The sequence below is a fragment of the Phoca vitulina genome, unplaced genomic scaffold, assembly GCF_004348235.1.
Source record: "Phoca vitulina isolate PV1807 unplaced genomic scaffold, GSC_HSeal_1.0 scaffold98, whole genome shotgun sequence".
NCBI classification, from domain to species: domain Eukaryota; kingdom Metazoa; phylum Chordata; class Mammalia; order Carnivora; family Phocidae; genus Phoca; species Phoca vitulina.
In genome coordinates this window covers 2126262-2143885 of record NW_022589801.1, presented here as the reverse complement: position 1 = coordinate 2143885, position 17624 = coordinate 2126262, and the positions used below count along the sequence as shown (strand labels likewise).

Genomic DNA, 17624 nt, shown 5'->3' with positions numbered 1-17624 from the left:
AGAGACAGAACAGATCAGTAGTTGTCAGGGGCTGGGGGTAGAGGTAGGGTCCCCCTATAAAGGGGTAGCATGAGAGAATTCTTTGGGGTGTTGACAATGTGTATTTGTGACTTTTCACAAGAATCTAAGTGTGTTAAAACTCCTAGAACTCTATAACAAAAAAGATGAATTTTACTCTATGTAAATTTTAGAATAATCATTTAAATGGCACAAAAAAGTGACAATCACCTTTTCTCCACCCGTCTCTGAACCTCGGAAATCCCACCCACAGAAAGAGCCACCACCAGCTCCTTCCTGTGCCCGTTGCAGTCCGAGCTACATCAGTATCAACATACAGATAGAGGCACATGAATCTTTTTTTTTTCCCACGAAAGTGCTATACGTGTTGGCTCACAATTTGATACTTTTACTCCACAATAAGACATGGGCCTCTTTTCTGATCAGAATGAGTCACTCGATCTCATTCCTTTTAAGGGCTACAGAGTACACATACCATATTTTATTTAACCATTCCCTACTTGAAGGGCATTCGGAGTGCATTGAGGTTTTTTGTTTTTGGTTTTGTTTTTTTTTTGCTGCAATAACCATTCTTTTTTATTTCAATGGAATCACACTGTTGCTTCTCTAGGATAGATTCTTAAAAGTGGGCTTTCTGACTCAAGTTTCAGATTGCCCCCCATAAAGGTGGTACCAGTTCACACATCTTGGCACAGAATAGAGATTTTTCTTCCCCCTCTCATCAGCACGAGGTGTTGTCAGTCTTTTTTTTTTTTTCAGTCCGATGGATGAAAATGTCCTCTTTGGTCAGCAGGTCCTGGCCATCCTAATGTGGAGTGTCTTTATCCTGCCCCCACGTCAGCCCTCCTGGTCTTTAACCCGACGCCCACAGCACTTCCCTGTGACTCTCTCTTCCCTGGTCTGGGTCTAACCATGGAGTTTTCCTCTTTAAAACTCTCGATGCCTTCCCACTGTATATGGGAATAAAAGTTAGACGCATTTAAGGCTTTGTAGATTCTGGCCAAGGTCAACATTTCTGCCTTCCTAAGTTCGCTGGGCTACTCCTTCACTTCCTCTGACATCTCCAGCCCCACCCCTGCCACCAGCTCCCCTCCCCACTCTGCACACACCCCTGCTTGCCCCAAGCGCACTCTGCATTCCTGAACTCAATCTTGAGCCCCCTGAGCACATCCACGGTTTTGTTTTTCTCTGTGGAGTGTCCGTGCCTGGGGGTCTCCTGACCTGCAGTTGGGTGTACCCTGCCGTGGTTTGCAGGATACCAAGGGCAAGGCACGGGGCTGGGTGGTAAGATTGAAGAGTGTGGATATAGAGGTTTTACTCCAAGGTCCAACCTTTGGGGGCTGTGGGGTTCTGAGCAAGTGACTTTCTTAACCTCTGAGTCTTCATTTCCTCCTTTGTAAAACAAGGTTATTAGTAATAGTAATTCGCGGGGCAGCAAAAGCATTGAAACTACAAAATGTGCTGCAGTTTCAGCCATAATTTCCTAAGGACAGTCGTAATTTCCTAAGGATGTACCAAAATATCCTCATCTGAGCTGCCTAGAACAGTATGTGGGAATGGGATTCTCTCTGTCCTGGTTTAAACCAGTGATGGCACCGACATGGGAAGATGAGACCCCAGAGAGAATGTGTGTGCAGAATATTGCAGAATAGAGACTGTTTCTCACCCCCCCATCAGCACTAGGTGCTGTCAGTCTGTCATTTTTTTTTTTTCAATCTGATGGATGAAAATGTCCTCTTTGATCAACAGGTCCTGGCCATCCAAATGTGGATACCAGGAAGGTGTGAGAATCTTCTGGTTCCCATCTGGGGCAGGGTAATGGACTGTAGGAGATCAGGGTCATGCTCTGCTTTGCTCTAAAACCTGGCAGCCCAGCAGTCAGGTTCCTACAGAGGTGCAGCCCATTCCCTAGGGTGTGGAGGGGCAGTGCCACCCACCGTCCATCTACCGCACTGGTGCCACTTTAGAGTGCATGAGGCACTTTTCTCCAGGGCAGCCATAAACCTCGTGTGGGGACTGAAGCCCCCTGTGCGCTTAGCCCAGGGCTCAGTACAGTGGGAGAGAAGTGGGCTTGAAGAGGGAAGGCAGCATCTTCATGACAGAAGCGGGCGAGTGTCCCGGGCAGAGGGTGCCAAAAGCCTGAGGGGTGAGGCCAGAGTTGAGGACTGCAGGGACACCAGCAGGACAGCCCTGGGAGCGGATGTCCAGACACAAGGCAGGGGGCACTGGCTGATTTCAGGGAGCGTTCGCCAGATCCTGGAACAGGGGCATCAGCCCAGCTCAGGAATTGGACCACCTGGTCAGTCGGGCACGCTGTGTCAGCCAGAAGGCATCATGGGCTCTGCAAGCCTCCCTCGGCCCGGAAACTTGGAGCAGCACTGAGATCATTGGTTCATAGTGCTGGCCGCAAATTGGGGTCATCACCCCCACAGGCTCAGGTTGATGGGTGCAGGGGGAGCCCAGACGATGGGAGTGTTCGCAGGCGATCCTAATGTGAGGCCAATGTGGAGAACGCCTTGTTCTAGGGCAGCGCTTCTCAAACTTACAGATGTCTGTGAATCTGCTTTAAATGAAGATTCGGATTCTGATGAGGACAGTACTGCTGGTCTACAGATCAACATTTGAGTGGCAAGGATCCAAATCTATGTTAACCAACATGGAACTGTTAGCCTCATGTGGCTGTTTGTTTATTTATTTATTTATTTATTTTAAGTAAACTCAACGTGGGGCTGGAACTCAGGACCCCAAGATCAGTTGCACGCTTTACCGACTTGAGCCAGCCAGGCACCCCACGTGTGGCTGTTTAAATGTAAACTTAAATGAATTAAAATTAAATTTGAAAAAATCAGTTTCTCAGTCACACTGGCCACATCTCAAGGACTCACCAGCCCTGTGTCTTATGACGAGCTGGCAGCACAGAGAGCATTTCCACCACTGCAGAAAGTTCTATTAGATGGCACTGTTATGGGGCAAGTAGTGGCTTCTGTCTGACACCCTATAAGAGCTGTGCACCTCACCTGTTTGTCTGTGTGTCTGCCTCCCGTGCTGTATCGGCTTCCCAAAGTCAGGGTCTGCAGTGGATTTAACCCATCACTTAACACTCAGTATACGGGTAAATAATGACAATAATAGTTAATGTATATTAGGCACTCACTAAGTGCCAAAAATCATATTAAATGCTTTACATTTTAATTTCCAACAATAATCCTATTTTATAAATGGGAAAGCTGGAACGCAGCATAAAGCGAAAGAACTTGCTCAAAGGAACATAGCAGGTGACCTGGGGAGGGGAGTTTGGTGCCACGTAGACGTCCTCTGCAGCCAGACGTTCTTCACTGTTATGCCGTTCTGTGGTGGTTCTCCACTGGGGGCAGTGTTGTCCCCCAGCAGACATTTGGCCCTGTCTGGAGACCTACTTGATTGTCACAGCTGTGGTGGGAGGGAGACGCTACCAGCATCTAGTGCGAGGGGTTAAGCGTATCACAGTACACAGGACAGCCCCCAACACCAAAGAATCATCCAGAATGCGGGGTGGGGGGGTGGTCATACTCCTTAATATGAAATGGTCTGTGATGTAGTGAATGAAGAGTAAAGACAAAGCCTGTGTTCAGATCCCAGCTTTGTTACATATCAGCCATGTGATTCTGGACAAGTCCTTTACTCCATGAGATTCTGTGCTCCTGTCTCTGAAATGGGGGGTTGAAAAGGTTCTTACAGGGAGGTTTGTGAGGGTCATTAGATATGATACTGCTCTGAAAATCAAGACTGAATAAACCTTAGCCATTAACATTTCTTGGATGGAGAGAGATTTCCCTACCTGTCCAGGGGGAGCGAGGCAGGGCCAACAGATAACAGAGGAAGGAAAATCTAAGCCCTGTGGACAAGGGCCATCCCTGAAACTAATCACTTGTTCTCCAGTGGCCACTTGAGACAGATCTTGCAGAATTCCAGCTGTCCCTGGAGAGCCACAAGGAATCCAAGGTGGGGTGTTTGTGTCCATGCTGAATTATAAGAGAGTGCCATGTAATAGAGTTTTGCTACTTTTTCTCCTTCGTCTATGGTAGCTCAAAATTATTTTCAGATCAACAGTGCCTCTCCGTCCCCAGTTATATTACCTGGCAGGTAATGGACAGCTGTCTCCATGCCCAGAGATGGACTTTGGTCACTGCCTTCTGCTGAGAGGCTGTTTTAATTGCACAGTGGCAGGTGAGCAAATGGACTTGAGTCCAGGCTTGCGTATCACAACTCTGTGTCCTCAAGCCGTCTCCACCTTCTGGGGTCTCCACTTTGAGATGAGGGGATCGGGCTGGACGGCTTGGGGATGTCTGCCGCTTGCCCTGCGGAGCACTGGGCAGCTGTACCTGAAGCTAAGCCAAGAGCCTGGCAAAGCCTCTGACGCCTGGGGCGCCCCCAGTAAATGTGCCTGCACGTGCCCAGGTTCCCGACCTCACACATCCAAATGCAGATGTGATTCGTGCATTGATTTTTGTTTATAAATGCTTTTTCACAGATTTCTCACCTAGGAGCAACAGAGCCCTAAAGCAGTTATAGCTTGTGCTATGAAAACAACAAGAAAAAAAGTAAAGCAGACCCCAGGCCCCCACTGGGGAAAAGACTCACATAAATTGCCACTGTGGAGGCCTGCATAAACCCCTGCCCTTGGACAAGGACTGACCACTCCCCCGCTGAGGAACATGCTGTGTTATCAGACCCTCATAAATGCTGACATTGGGAAACCTTCTGACTCCATCGGCCCTTTCCCCAGGCCTGCATCACTTATAAAACCATGACGCCCTGAGAGTTAGCGGTATCGTTTGACGGAGTGTGCCGCACGTGGGTGAACAAGGGGGACATGCTCCCTGGAGACTGTCCATGAAACCAGGAAAAAGGGCGCAGTCTTGGCCCTCACAGGCTCTCACCTCTTATGATCCAAACAAGCTACCAGGACTGTTTAAAACAACAGTGGCATTTTTTTTTTTTTCCTGTTAATGTGGGTTTGAAGATTGTGAGAGAGGAAATCTGTAGGTCTGAGGGTGGGTCTTAGGAGCTGGGGTGAGGAGGAAACCCCAGCAGTGTCTCCTGGCCTTGGAGTAGGGAAAAGCCATAAGGACAGTTTCGCCCTGGTGGCCGGGAAAGAGGCTCCCAGACACAGTTGTTGTCTTCTTGAGAGCGCCATTTTGCCATCAGGCTGTGAAGTGAGTGTTTAGAGAGGTATGTTCTCTGCCCCTGCTGACCCATGAAGTCTTATTTCGGGGAGGAAAGGGAGGAGGAGGGATTCAGGATAAACCTTCAGAGGATGGAGCAGGAGGGCGATGGGCTGGGTGAGGGGGGACAGCAGTAGGAAAGTCGAGTGGTCCAAGGACCTCCTGGCGCTTTTGAGGGCTGAGGGGATGTGAAGAGGATGGGAAGGTTCTGCTGACGAGGGAGGGGACATCCTTGGGAGAACCCCGGCCCCCTCCGGCAGTAGCCTTGCCTAAGTGCAGTGTGGAAACAGCTCCGTGGTGCACACTTGCCTTGTTTCTGTATCTGGACAGGGAGCTGGACTCTTCCTCCTTGCTATCCAAGCACCAAGTGAGTCCTGATTATCCTAGAGTAGTTTTTGAGGGTTGTTTTGTTTGTTTTTTACTAAGAATGATACACGTGCAAAGAAAGGTGCAGATCATATGTGTGCAGCTTCATGAATTTTCACATACCGAACACACCAGACAAGAAACAGAAGGAGACCAGTGCCCCAGAGGCTCCTCATGCCCCCTGCCAGCAGGCTCTGGGACTCATTCTTGGACCATGGACCATGTGTTAGCTGTCGAAGGATCCTTCTATTCCTAATTGCTCTTTCAGAAGAGCCTGTGTGCAGGGCCCTGGAGAGAGGTGTTAGATTAGAAACAGCCTTCCTGTCTGTAGACTCAGCACTTGCCACAGCCTGGTGCCTCGTGGGCACTCATCAGGTACAGTTGATTCTCATTATTTAGAGTAGGTATGCTCCATAAAGTTGCTGTGAATCCTGAATTAGCAAATACCGAACCACTGCTCCTAGAAGAAATAGAGTAGAAATCAGAGTTAGTGAGCCTCTGATTACATTTCATCAACCGATCAGCACATAACCTTGTTTTATGTGTGTTTCTGTTTAAAGACACCGTATTGTATGTATTAGTGATTAATTACCATCCAGCTCACAGCCAACAAAACTGAAACTCAGGCCTGAATGAAGTTCATCTGACAAACGTATTTTCTCCGTGAGGTACCCCACAGTCTTCTTGTGCTCGGGAACACTGGACAGCGCTTTAGCAATAGATGTGGGGGGTATTTTAGACAGTAAAATCCCCCAAAAAACCCCAAAAATGCAAGAAATGTGGCACTAAGTTTACCGCGAAAAGGACATTTGTTTACAGTATGAAAGCAGAAACAGGAAAGAAACCGAGAGTCCCCTTGTTCGACATCAGCTGGGACCGTGCTCGTCCAGATATTCAAATTTTTCACTGCTCTGCATGTGTCTGCAGATGCCCGTGAAGGGTCACAAGAACCGGTCTGGGCATTACAAATACATTTTAACGAGTAGGCGAATTCACAGACACGGAATCCACAAACAGGGAGGACTGACTGTATTGGTTGAATGAGGAGAGGAAGGAATGGCAGTTAGTTTAATTTGGAGGTAGAAGTAGAGCACAGCCCCATCGCACATCATTCAAAACAGGAGCTTGCTCTGTGAAAAGCCCTTACTCCCCAAACGCTCAGCACAGTTTTGAGACAGTTTGCTCACAGTTAAAAGCCCAAGTTCTACTATGAGATCGCCCAGCCTAGCTCATGGACAGCACTGGTGAGGAGCGACTGCAGACTTTGCCAGCATGTATTGATCAGGCACTGTCTGTGTAAGCTGAGACTGACCATCGATCAATAAATGCTTTTTAAAAGACCCCAAACCCTCACCTTTCATGTAGGAAACCTGGCATAAACCCTGAGCATAGGTGAGACCTCACGTGTCCCCAGAGTCCAGGATCCCACCCCCACTCCGCCAGGCCCCTTAGTGTGTGTTGACCCACCTCGTCGCCCCCATGTAACCCAGGGCCGCGGCGGAGGACCTGGAGGGGAGACAGAAACGGAGGGTGTTTGCTGTTATTGGAGCACCTAGGCACTATTCTGGCTCCAGCTAGTTGGGACAGATGTTAATGATGCATGCACTTTAGATCAGAAATCTTAGAGTGTAGGGCGCCTGGGTGGCTCAGTCGTTGAGCGTCTGCCTTCGGCTCGAGTCATGATCCTAGGGTCCTGGGATCGAGCCCCACATCGGGCTCCCTGCTCCGCGGGAGGCCTGCTTCTCCCTCTCCCACTCCCCCTGCTTGTGTTCCCTCTCTCGCTGTGTCTCTCTCTGTCAAATAAATAAATAAAATCTTAAAAAAAAAAAAATCTTAGAGTGTAAACTCAGGCCTCTCCTTCCACAAACAGTGTTTTGAAAAGCTGGGAATGAGCCGTTGATACGTATTTTTAAGATGACAGCATAATGGAAAAAGTTCGAAGGAACGTGCCAAAGTGTTAGCACAGCTCTCCTGGGTAATTTATTTACGGGAAACTTTCTTCTCTTTTTTTATACTTTTTTCTGCCTTCTGAATTTGTACAATGTGCATGTGTACTTTTATAAACAAGGAAGACATTTGTGAAAGGAGAAAGAGTCTTAAAAATTGTGGCTTCAAAAATGGCAGCATATGCTAAATTTTCTAGCGGCGTAAGAATCCCGCCGTCCCGCTGTGTGTTAGCTTAGGGCAGAGATTTGCTTTATTTTTCTCAGCCAAAGGGCAGGAAACCCTGGTAGTTTACATTGTACAGCTCATTGCCTCTCACTCAGAAGACAGTCTTCATGACAGCTCCCAGCTTCCAGACTCACAGCTGTGTCCTGCCTGTCACATGGGGTGTAGACCACTGTTGGAGTCCCAGCCTCATCCCCTCAGTGGGTCATTACAGAAGTCTTTCTGAATGAAAGAAACAGTACCCAAGGCCAAATTGTAATAGGCTCCAAAAAGAAAAAAAAAAAATCACTGACCAGTAAGTCAAAATGTGATAAGAGTCATCTGACTCATAGAGGGCCAGTTGAATATCTCTAGAAATGGTGTAACATTAAGGATATGTGAATGGTTAATTTTAAGTCTTCCTGTATACAAATAGCTTGGTCAAAATGCCAAACATGGGTCCAAAAGCTGTGTGGTTTTCTTCACCATTGTACTTAGAGTTGGGGTGGGGGGGTGGGGCGCATGGGTATTTTCAGAGTGATATATATAGTAGGCTCCCAGGAAGATGGATGAAAATTGGGCTGCCATCTTGGGCAGTATGTAGTTGCCTCAGAGCCTGCCTGCCGGCTGGCGGTCCACAACACATAGCATCTACAAGAAGGAACAGAGTGCTTGCTATTCTAGAGAGTGTGGCTTCGGTGGACACTGCGTTGCTTGGGCTAGGCTCCTCCATGACACAGACCACATGGCTTTGTCCACCCTCCGCAGCCCACGAAGGACAAGGCAACTGTCCTTACGGTGTGGTTCATGAGGAGACAAGGACATGCACAGCATCAGGATGTAGTCTGCTTGAACCGTCATGGACCATGTCCTTGGGAACTAAGAGTCAGCCTGGCCGCCTGGCCCAGCAAAAAGCTGGGAGACAACCCAGTGCTTGCTTTGGGTTTGTTTTGTTTTGTCACAGGAGAGGACACTGGCAAATGGCTTACTGGCCTCCATCATGTCCTGGCTAAGATGTGACCAAAGTCTGCATCTCTCCTCAAGTGGGAATAACAACAACAGAATAACATTAGTACCCGTTTCGGGGGCAGCTCGCACTCTTCAGCTCACTCGGTGCCGGACGCTGTGCTAAGTCCTTCCCGTGGGTGATCCCATTACATCTTCACAACCACGTAGGAGGTGTAGATAGTGGATGATCTCGTTCAATCTTCAGTCACATTAGGAGAGGTACACACTGCTCCTTTCCTCATTTTACACTGAAATTGAGTCACAGAGAGGTTCTGGAATTTGCCCAAAAGCACCTTGCTAGCCTGAGGCCTTCTTCCTAGACATGGAGGCCCCAGGGCCACATCAGTAGCTGCTCTGTTTCCTGGCCCCAGGGAGGAAGCAGTCCTCATTACCACAGCCTATTGAACTAACCCTCAAGAACGAGAGCTCTTGGAAATGAATGCTTGAACAATAAATATACTTTTCAAATTAAACCCTTGAGGTGGGAAAGCATGTTAAGAAGGAGGAATCTGGAGAAAAACTAATGTATAAACTCCTCATAGCCTCCCTCTTTGACAGAATCATATCCTCAAAATAACAACAACAACAAAAGTTATTTTCCCCTACCAAAAGTTGCCCTCCTATGAAATTAAGTTATTTAGGGCAAGCTTTGTGGCTGTCACAGCTCCCTGCATCTAGAGCATTCCATCTTCCAGCAATTTTACTCTACGTATGCTGTACAACAGGTCAAGTTTGCTGCCTTTCATTCCAGGCGAGATGTGTTTGGGGGAGTCCGTCTCTTTCAGGCTCTCAGTCAAGGAGATCACACAGATACGGACGTGAATTGGTGGTTTCCTGTGCGTGAGAAACGTTCCTGGGCTGTTCATTGCAAACCCGGGCACACTTGACAGTTTGCAAAACCTGTTGTCATTTGGGGAGGAGAAATTGAGATGTCAGAGCCCTTTAGCCAAATCCCCAGAAGATTAAGGTTGTCTGTGTGTTGAGGCAGAAAGAAGAAAACAAAGGAGTGTTTTCAGCTCCTTTTAATCTGCTGCCACATCTATATTATCCTGGGATTAATGACATTTTGAACATGTTTAATCTCAGAAGCTATTTTATGGTTGAACCTTGACCCTGAATATTCATGCTGTAGAGCTACAGCATGCTGTGGGAAGTTTTTTGGCATCTGAAACCTGCCTTATCCCGCACATTACGTGTGTCTTCATTCCCTTCTCCTCCCTTTCCTTGTGGAATATGGCACATGGACCGTCCCCAACCTGTGCCCCTGCTGTGGTGCCAAGTGCAGGGAATGGGGGTGCAGACCAGAGTGGCCACCTGGGTCTTCTGCCCCAGAGCAGAATGCAGTCTCAGCCCACTGCTCTATCTGGGCTGACCTGGGACAGACCCTGACTGTGGGTTACATGAGGCTCCAGGTGGAATCGCAGGCCTCTCTGAACCATGGTAGGATGGTAGGATGCTTAGTGGCTCTTCTCTCTCCTTCCCAGTGTCTGGAATGTGCCCCACCCCTCCTGTGCCCTCCACCCATGAGGCTGGCCCTGGACCATCCTGTGAAAGGGTCTAGAGGCTTCTTTGCATTCCTGACAAGGAAGAAAGTGGGCAAGGAGAGAGCACGGGATACAAGGAAAGGTCACCTACTTCCAAAAGAAGCAGGAACCAAAAAGAAATGGTGAAAGATCTTGGCCATATGCCCGGCCCAGGTTTGGTGACACTGCCGTTGTAGGTCGCTTGATCCCACACTGGGATCTCAAAGTCTACTGAGGGGAGACTAAAGTCCCGTTTCGGGGGCAGCTCGGGGGCCTGGCACAGGTGCGGTGCTTGCTCACCCCCATGTGTCTGCCCCTGAGCCCCGGATGCATGTGCTCACTCTTACGGAGTACAGCCAGAAACGTGGCTGCCCCCGACAGGCAGAGCAGAGGCCAGCACCCCTTCCCTGCTTGGGACGAATCTGCCAGCATGCTCTCAGGGAGAAAAAACCACCTCTTGCCAAGCCGGACCTGGTTGCATTGTTTCCAAGACCACCGTTCCCATGAGCACACTGGACGGGAGAACACGATGTGCCCCTGGTCCAGGGAGATGCCAGCCTTGAGCCCCTCTTCCACAGAACCTTCTCCAGTGACTTTTTAAATACTCTTTTTGGCTCAGATGGGGTCTAGGAATTCGTCAGAGCTGTCTTGTGCCCTTGTGATGAGAGTGACACGTGTGTCCGTGGCCGCACACAGACCTGAGGGGCTGGAGAGCCAGCCAGAGCACTTGGAGGTGCCACTCGGCCTCCAGTTTAAAACTTGGGATGGAAATTTTCTCTGTGCACACTTAGTCTTGACAGAACTATTCAGAATATTTTGTTGACTGAGGTCATGAGTTTGAACCCGTAGTGAAGTCCTCTCTCAGGTCGGCCCGTGCTGTGGCGAGGGCTCCTGACAGGCACAAGCAAGGCACAGCAGGGAGGACGGCACCACCAGACATCTCACTCCGTTCAGGAGAGAGCAAAGGGACGACCGTCACTGAGCGTGAGGAGAAGATCGAAGGAGAAGTGGAAAGAAACCTGTTAAAGGAAACAGTTAAAGTCCAGAAAGACCATGAGAACTCCCTGGAATGAGGGATTGAGGTTAAGGGATGAGAAATGCAGACTTGCTAGAAAACGTGGAACTACCTCTGGGTGCCCAACAGTCACTGGGTTCTCTGGACAAGAGATAAAACCTAAAAGAACATCGTAAATGAGCTAATATTAGAACACTACGTGGTACGTAGTCTCTGGAGTGCGTCTGTTAAGTAAGTTCTAATGACCAAAAGCACAGATCAGTGAGGTAGACAGTGAACCAGCATCAGGCAGTGGGGCAAGTCTCTCAAGAGAGTCACGGAAGGATTAGGAAAGGGAGAGAATGTTCAGCTAGGCTGACCAGAGCAGGCTTCATGGAGGAGGCAGGATCTGGGCAGACCCTTCATGGGCAAACAGGGATGATTCTCGAACAGGGTGTCCCATCCCTCATCACCTCCCGGACTGTGGCCACAGCCTCCCTCCTCGCCTCCCAGCCTCCCATCCCTTCCCAGTCATACTTCCCCTCCACACAGCCTCCAGAGCATGCCCTTGGTTCAAGCCCCGTGACCCCCATTATGGACAGGAAAAAGGCCGAGAAGACCCTTCTCCGTCAGGCTGTGCCTGATCCTTCAGCCCCTCATGGCCGGCCTGCCCACAGCTCTGCCTTCTGCCCCCTCCACCTGGAAGGCCTTTCCTTGCCCCTCTGCTCAGCCGGAAAGGTTCCTTCTCCAGGTCCCAACCCAGACAGCACCTCACCTGCCACGTACCAGTGTTAGGCCCTGCATCCACCCAGCACTTTGTAAACTGTAGCATCTTCCAGTTTCCACTGCAGTTGCTTATTTGTATTTAGTCTCCCCTCAGTAGACTTTGAGATATTGGAAGAAAGACAATTGGATGTTTATTTTTCCACCTTAGGGTTTAACACAGTCCTTGTGCATCGCAAACACTGAAGGGAAGGAGGGAGCGGGGGGTAAGGATGGAAGGAAGGAGGGAGGCGGGAGAGCAGAAATGCTGAGTTCTGGCTAATAGGATTGTACACTTAGAAGTAGTCTGAGCAAACCTGTTGAAATCAAGCATGGAACCAAGAACATTTGGGGGAAGAAGAGATGAAGGTTAAGGGTCAGGAACAAGGAGGAATTCCCAGGTTTAGGAGCAAGGGTCCTGGACAAGGACCTGGAGAGGGAACACCCACGGAGGACAGGCCTCCCAAGCAAGGTTATGCAGCCCCATCAGTACTGCGAGGGGTAGAGCAGGAGGAGAACGGGGAGACCTCAGGGTTTACCGCTCAGTGGTCAGGTGGATGGAGAGAGCAGCGTTCATGGTGTGGCCGGGTCAGGACTTAGCTGAAGAGACACAGGCAGAGGCCACGGAGTGGAGGGTGGAGGAGAACAGAGGACTGGGGCTTCAAGGGGATGGCAAGGCTCAGGGGAGACAGTTTTTCGAGCCGTGGGGGAGCCAGGCACTTTGCAAAGCAGCAAGGAAGGAGTCAGCGGCCAGGGAGAGCCTGGAGAGGCAGGAAGGGTCAAGGGAGGAATGGAAGAGGTGGAGCGGGGTTCCCTGGGGACCAGCAGGGTGGAGGCCTCAGGGAGCAGCCAGGAGAGCGGGAGCCATTCCCAGCTGTCCAGGCCAGGGAGAGGTCAGTGTGCGAAGCCAGAGGCCCTTCCCAGCTCTGACACGAGACTGAAGCTTGCGGAGCCATGGCTTCTGTCCCCTGCCCCTCCTTGGTGACCCGGGGACGGAGAGAAAAAGACTGCAGGCTGAACCAGAGGCAGGAACAAGAACAGAGTCTTATCACAAGAACGTCTTATCACACCGGAGCAAGGGGTGGTGTATGCCAGGCCACCAAGAACAATGACACTAACTCATCCCAGACATCTGCATGCATTGTGGGACACGGACCCTGCCTCCCCTCACTGACTGGGATGTCAAAGGGAAAGTGGGAAGGGGCCAGGGGCCAGGTGTATGGGGAGGCGCTTGCGTCTGTGTTGTGTGTGGTGGCAGGCAGACGTTCAGAGAGGCGGGCTCGTGGAGAACCTTCGCATTCAGCGTACTTTCGATATACCTGTGAGAAGCTGCTAAGCCATAGGTTTCCTTGAAGAGAGTAGGCTTGCTGCTTTCTTCTGTGGCTGAAGGTAATAAATTTTCATCATAGAAAATACGAAAATACAGAAGAGTTGAAAAGAGGGACAGCAACCCACGGTGCTCCCTTCCAAAGATAAGCATTGTGGACACAGAAGAAAATTCAACAAAACCTTGTGGTTTTGAAGGCACTATTTCTCTTCTCTCTAGAACATTAAGGAAAACAACTGTGGCTAGTTTTGGTGTCACTCTCTGCAAAAGGAAGGTTATGCTTACAAGTTTTTTAAAAAAAGAATAACAGTGTGTCTACAAAACTTCCAAGCAAATCAGGAATCACGTAGTATGTACTAGCCCAAAATGACAGGCTTATATTAAAGAAATCTTACCTATTTATGTGCTTACTTTTATCTCATTCCAGGAAGTATTCTGTGGGAGGAAGGTGGCTTTAAAATGTGCAGATAGGAACAGCTGCATTTAATATTTTGTGGCTCAGACTAGAGGAGCATCCTCTCTTTGATGCATCTTTAAATGAGAAAACCAAGTCCCCTAAAGAAAAGTAATAGTCTTGCCAGAAAGGCTCCCAGGCCCTCTTTCCTCCTCCCTCACCCACCCCGGCCTCCTGCCCTTCTGTGCGGTGTTCTTTGTGTGGGAGAAGCCCAAGGTGAGACTGGACAGGGGCTGGGAGGTTTTGCATAACCTTGTGTCTTTACCCACAGAGAAGGGTCCCCCTCCTACAGCCGAGGGCCGGCCTGCACCACCCTGGATCACCATCGCTCGGCAGAAGCGAAGAGGGACCTCGGACCAGCCCCCAAACCAGGAAGACAAGCCCGGGGCCCGCACCGTGAAGTCTGAAATAGGAAAGCAAGCCAAGGCGCCCGAGAGAGCCCAGGTGCTTAGAGCAAACGCTTTCTGTCTCTGTGGGTCCGGGAGGGACCAGCCCGCTAGAGCTGGGGCCAGGCACCCCACGCATCCTGCATGGTCATCACAGGGACACTTGCCTGTGGTGTTTGCTGATGTCTGCCCTCTGTGTGTGCCGGGCCGCTGGAAGTGGGTGGATTGCTCAGGCAGTTGAGACAGCTCTCTGATCCCTGCCTCCTAGGCAGCGCGGCTCAGCATCTGGAGAAATGGAACGGGGTTAAACTAACTTCTCAGTTAGCAGCGTGGTGACCATGTCTGCAGCCCCATCTCGGCTCGTTGCACCGTGTGGACGAGCCCTGCGTTTGCTGCGGGGCTGGCTGCCTGCTGGGGCTCCTTCTTCCTCACCGCAGTCCGTGGGGCCGGGACCTGGGGGTTCCACTTTGCACTCTGGTCTGAAACAGTGTTTTCACACCCAAGCAACTGTGCTCGGAAATAGGATGAGACCCACAGCTTTTGTATTCCCCCTAATAGCCACCACGGTAAACCCATACGTGTGTTTCAGCCGTGGGAGGAAATGAGCCTGAGCCTGCAGCAGGACCTGCGCCCCTTCATTTGAACCAAAACCTCCATCACATCTACCCTTGAAAACCTTCCTGCAGGCTGAGGGAATTTATAAAGCAAATATTAATCAGTCATCTTGGTTTGGGGCATCCACGTTCACACCAGGTGTCCTAAAAAATCCCAAAACTATTTCCAAACACAGTTCGCTTTGACTTTTAAATGGAATCCCTGCCATCCAACATGTGGGGCTAAGGCCAGGTGTGGGGACAGGGCAGAAGCCATGATGCCTGTGTGGGCTGAGTACAAGGCCCCACGCTAGCCCGAGTCTGCCATCCTGAAGGCCCCTCTCAGCAAGGGCACAAAGCAGAGCTCTGCCAAGAAAGTACCAGTGGCACGACTCATCTTTGCACAGAAATGCCGTAGCCCATTGCCTTTGGTTCTGTTTGCCCCCTGTGGGAATCTCAGGTCACCAAACAGCGTGTGTGTCTCTCTTGGGTCCTTTTCTTTTTTTTAAGATTTCATTTATTTATTTGACAGAGAGAGACATAGTGAGAGCAGGAACACAAGCAGGGGGAGTGGGAGAGGGAGAAGCAGGCCTCCCGCGGAGCAGGGAGCCCGATGCGGGGCTCGATCCCAGGACCCCGGGATCATGACCTGAGCAGAAGGCAGACGCTTAACGACTGAGCCACTCAGGCGCCCCTCTCTTGTGTCTTAATAGGAACCCATGAAGCAAGCCGACTTCGTCCGCAGCAAGTCTTTCCTGGTGGCTCCCGCCAGGCCCACTGTGGACCGGAGGCAGGGGACAAAGCTCTGCCTCCAGGAGGGGCTGCAAAGAGGAATCTCGTTGTCCCATCAGAACTTGGGTATGAAGCCTGCAAGCAGTACCAAACACTTTGAAATACGTTTCCGGGATTGGTCCTGCTTTTTTTGGTTTTCTTTTCTTTTTCCAAATTACTTTGCCACATTGATTTTTTAAACAGCTTTTACTGACACGTCGTTTAGGTGCCATAAAACTCACTGGTTTTAAGTGTACAGCTCAGCGAGTATATATTGACAGTGAGAATATATTTACTGACTTGTACAACCGTCACAATCCAATTTTAGAACACTTCCCTCACCCTAAAAAAAAACCTCATGCCCATTTACAGTCATTCAGTGTTCACGACCCCAGGGCTAGGCAACCACTAATCTACTTTCTGTCTCCATATTACTTGTTTTTTGGGGACATTTCTCATAAATGGAGTCATAAAATATGTGTTCTTCTGTATCTGGCTTCTTTGACCAAGCATATTGTTTTCGAGATTCGTCTCTGTTGTCATATGCATCAGTATTTTTAAATTTATTTTTCACTGTGGTAAAATACATAAAACAAAATTTGCCATCCTAGCCATTCTTCAGTATACAGTTTGGCAATGTTAAGAATATTCACACTGTGGTGCAAATCAATCTCCAGAGTTCCCGCAGTTTTATTCTGGAAGTTTCTCTCACCTCACTGCGTTGCTGGAACTGTTTTTGAGCCTGCTGTTCTGAAGTCTTTTTAGTACATAAATTATTCTATGCCTAAATCTTCTTTACATGTTTACGCATTAATGGATTTTATGTTTGAGACCACAGTTAAGACCTTGACGTATATTTTAAAGAAACACAAGAGGCTTAAGTGGAAATCCAAACTCATTTCTCATGTTTCTGTTTGTTTTGTCTTCTTTCCAGCAGCTCAGTCTGCAGTGATGACGGAGAAAGAATTGCATCAGCTGAAGAGAGCCAGTTACGCGAGTGCAGATCAGCCATCCTGGATGGAACTTGCCAGAAAGAAATCGCAAGCTTGGAGTGACATGCCCCAGATTATAAAATAGGCTGACAGCCTGCTGCTAAAGAATGTCCACTACCTTGACGGGTCACTGAGTCAAAAACTGCCAGTAAATCAAGGCAAACAAACTGTGAAACTGAAGAGTGATTTTATCGTCAAGTTAGGGGAGAACAAGCTTGGGGAAGAGGAGGGAACCAGGCCAACAAAGACAGACACACAGCCACAATCCTGGGCCCGAGGTGCCCTAAAACAAGAACACCATTGAAAAGGGCCAGGAACAAGGTCCTGTGCCCAAAGGTATGAATGTGAGTCTTTGAGAATTGCCTTGATAAAGAGGGCTCGGACAGGAAGAGAGTGGGAGTGAACCATGAATGCCGAAGTCAGGAGCGCCTGCCAGGTCAGAGGAGAAGGTCTTCCAGGAGAACGTGTGTCTCTGCTTCCACCCGAGATCAACCTGTGTCTCCGGTTCTCGTCTTGCCTGTGGATCCCGTCTTCTTTCATGTTTACTATTAGGCATGACATTTTTGGTAAAACAGGGATGCCATTTCCAAGAGCAGCTATAAAACCGTCTTCCTGAAGATAGTCACTCTAAGAAGGAGTGGATGGAACATAGCCGGGTTCATCAATTCACAGACTGTTTCCAAAAATAATTTTTAGACTTTTCCACAAGGCATCTGTGTCCTTAACCATTGCACAATGCATTGCCTGTTCAATAAAAGGTTTCAAACATGCCTCTGTCATGTGTGTAAATGTTCTTTCTACTGACACTTGGAGAATGTCCTCCAGCAATGAGTGAAATGCAGTGTATAGCATTTCAATGTGTGTGTGTGTGTATGTGTGTGTGTGTGTAAAATTCAGAATCTCAGTTGGGTTGATTTGGAGTTTTCTGAGATTCTTTTTTCCAATAAAATTTCAGTGTTTATTTTTGGAAATCAGAAGATAATGTAGGTTTGTTTGTTTGTTTTTCTGTTTTCTTCTACTTGGTGCAACATCTTAAAAACATAAGATTTCTAAACAGTTGTAATTCTTTAGCATCGAA

The 17624-nt window shown here is 49.1% G+C and overlaps 1 protein-coding gene across 5 annotated transcripts in view; it reads left to right on the top strand.

Annotated features, from left to right (window-relative positions):
- Nucleotides 1-17316, top strand: part of CRACDL (CRACD like) — a 137889-nt gene extending 120573 nt beyond the window's left edge. For 3 of the 5 annotated variants that reach the window (XM_032397384.1, XM_032397383.1, XM_032397385.1), the window contains exons 8-10: nucleotides 14076-14248; nucleotides 15497-15641; nucleotides 16489-17316. In XM_032397384.1, the coding sequence (XP_032253275.1) occupies nucleotides 14076-14248; nucleotides 15497-15641; nucleotides 16489-16631 (461 nt within the window). In that variant the 3' untranslated portion in view covers nucleotides 16632-17316. Of the gene's footprint in view, nucleotides 1-4528; nucleotides 7237-14075; nucleotides 14249-15496; nucleotides 15642-16488 lie in introns of those variants that run through there. The other 2 variants (XM_032397386.1, XM_032397387.1) reach the window with 2 other exon arrangements.
- Nucleotides 17317-17624: the final 308 nt, after the last annotated feature.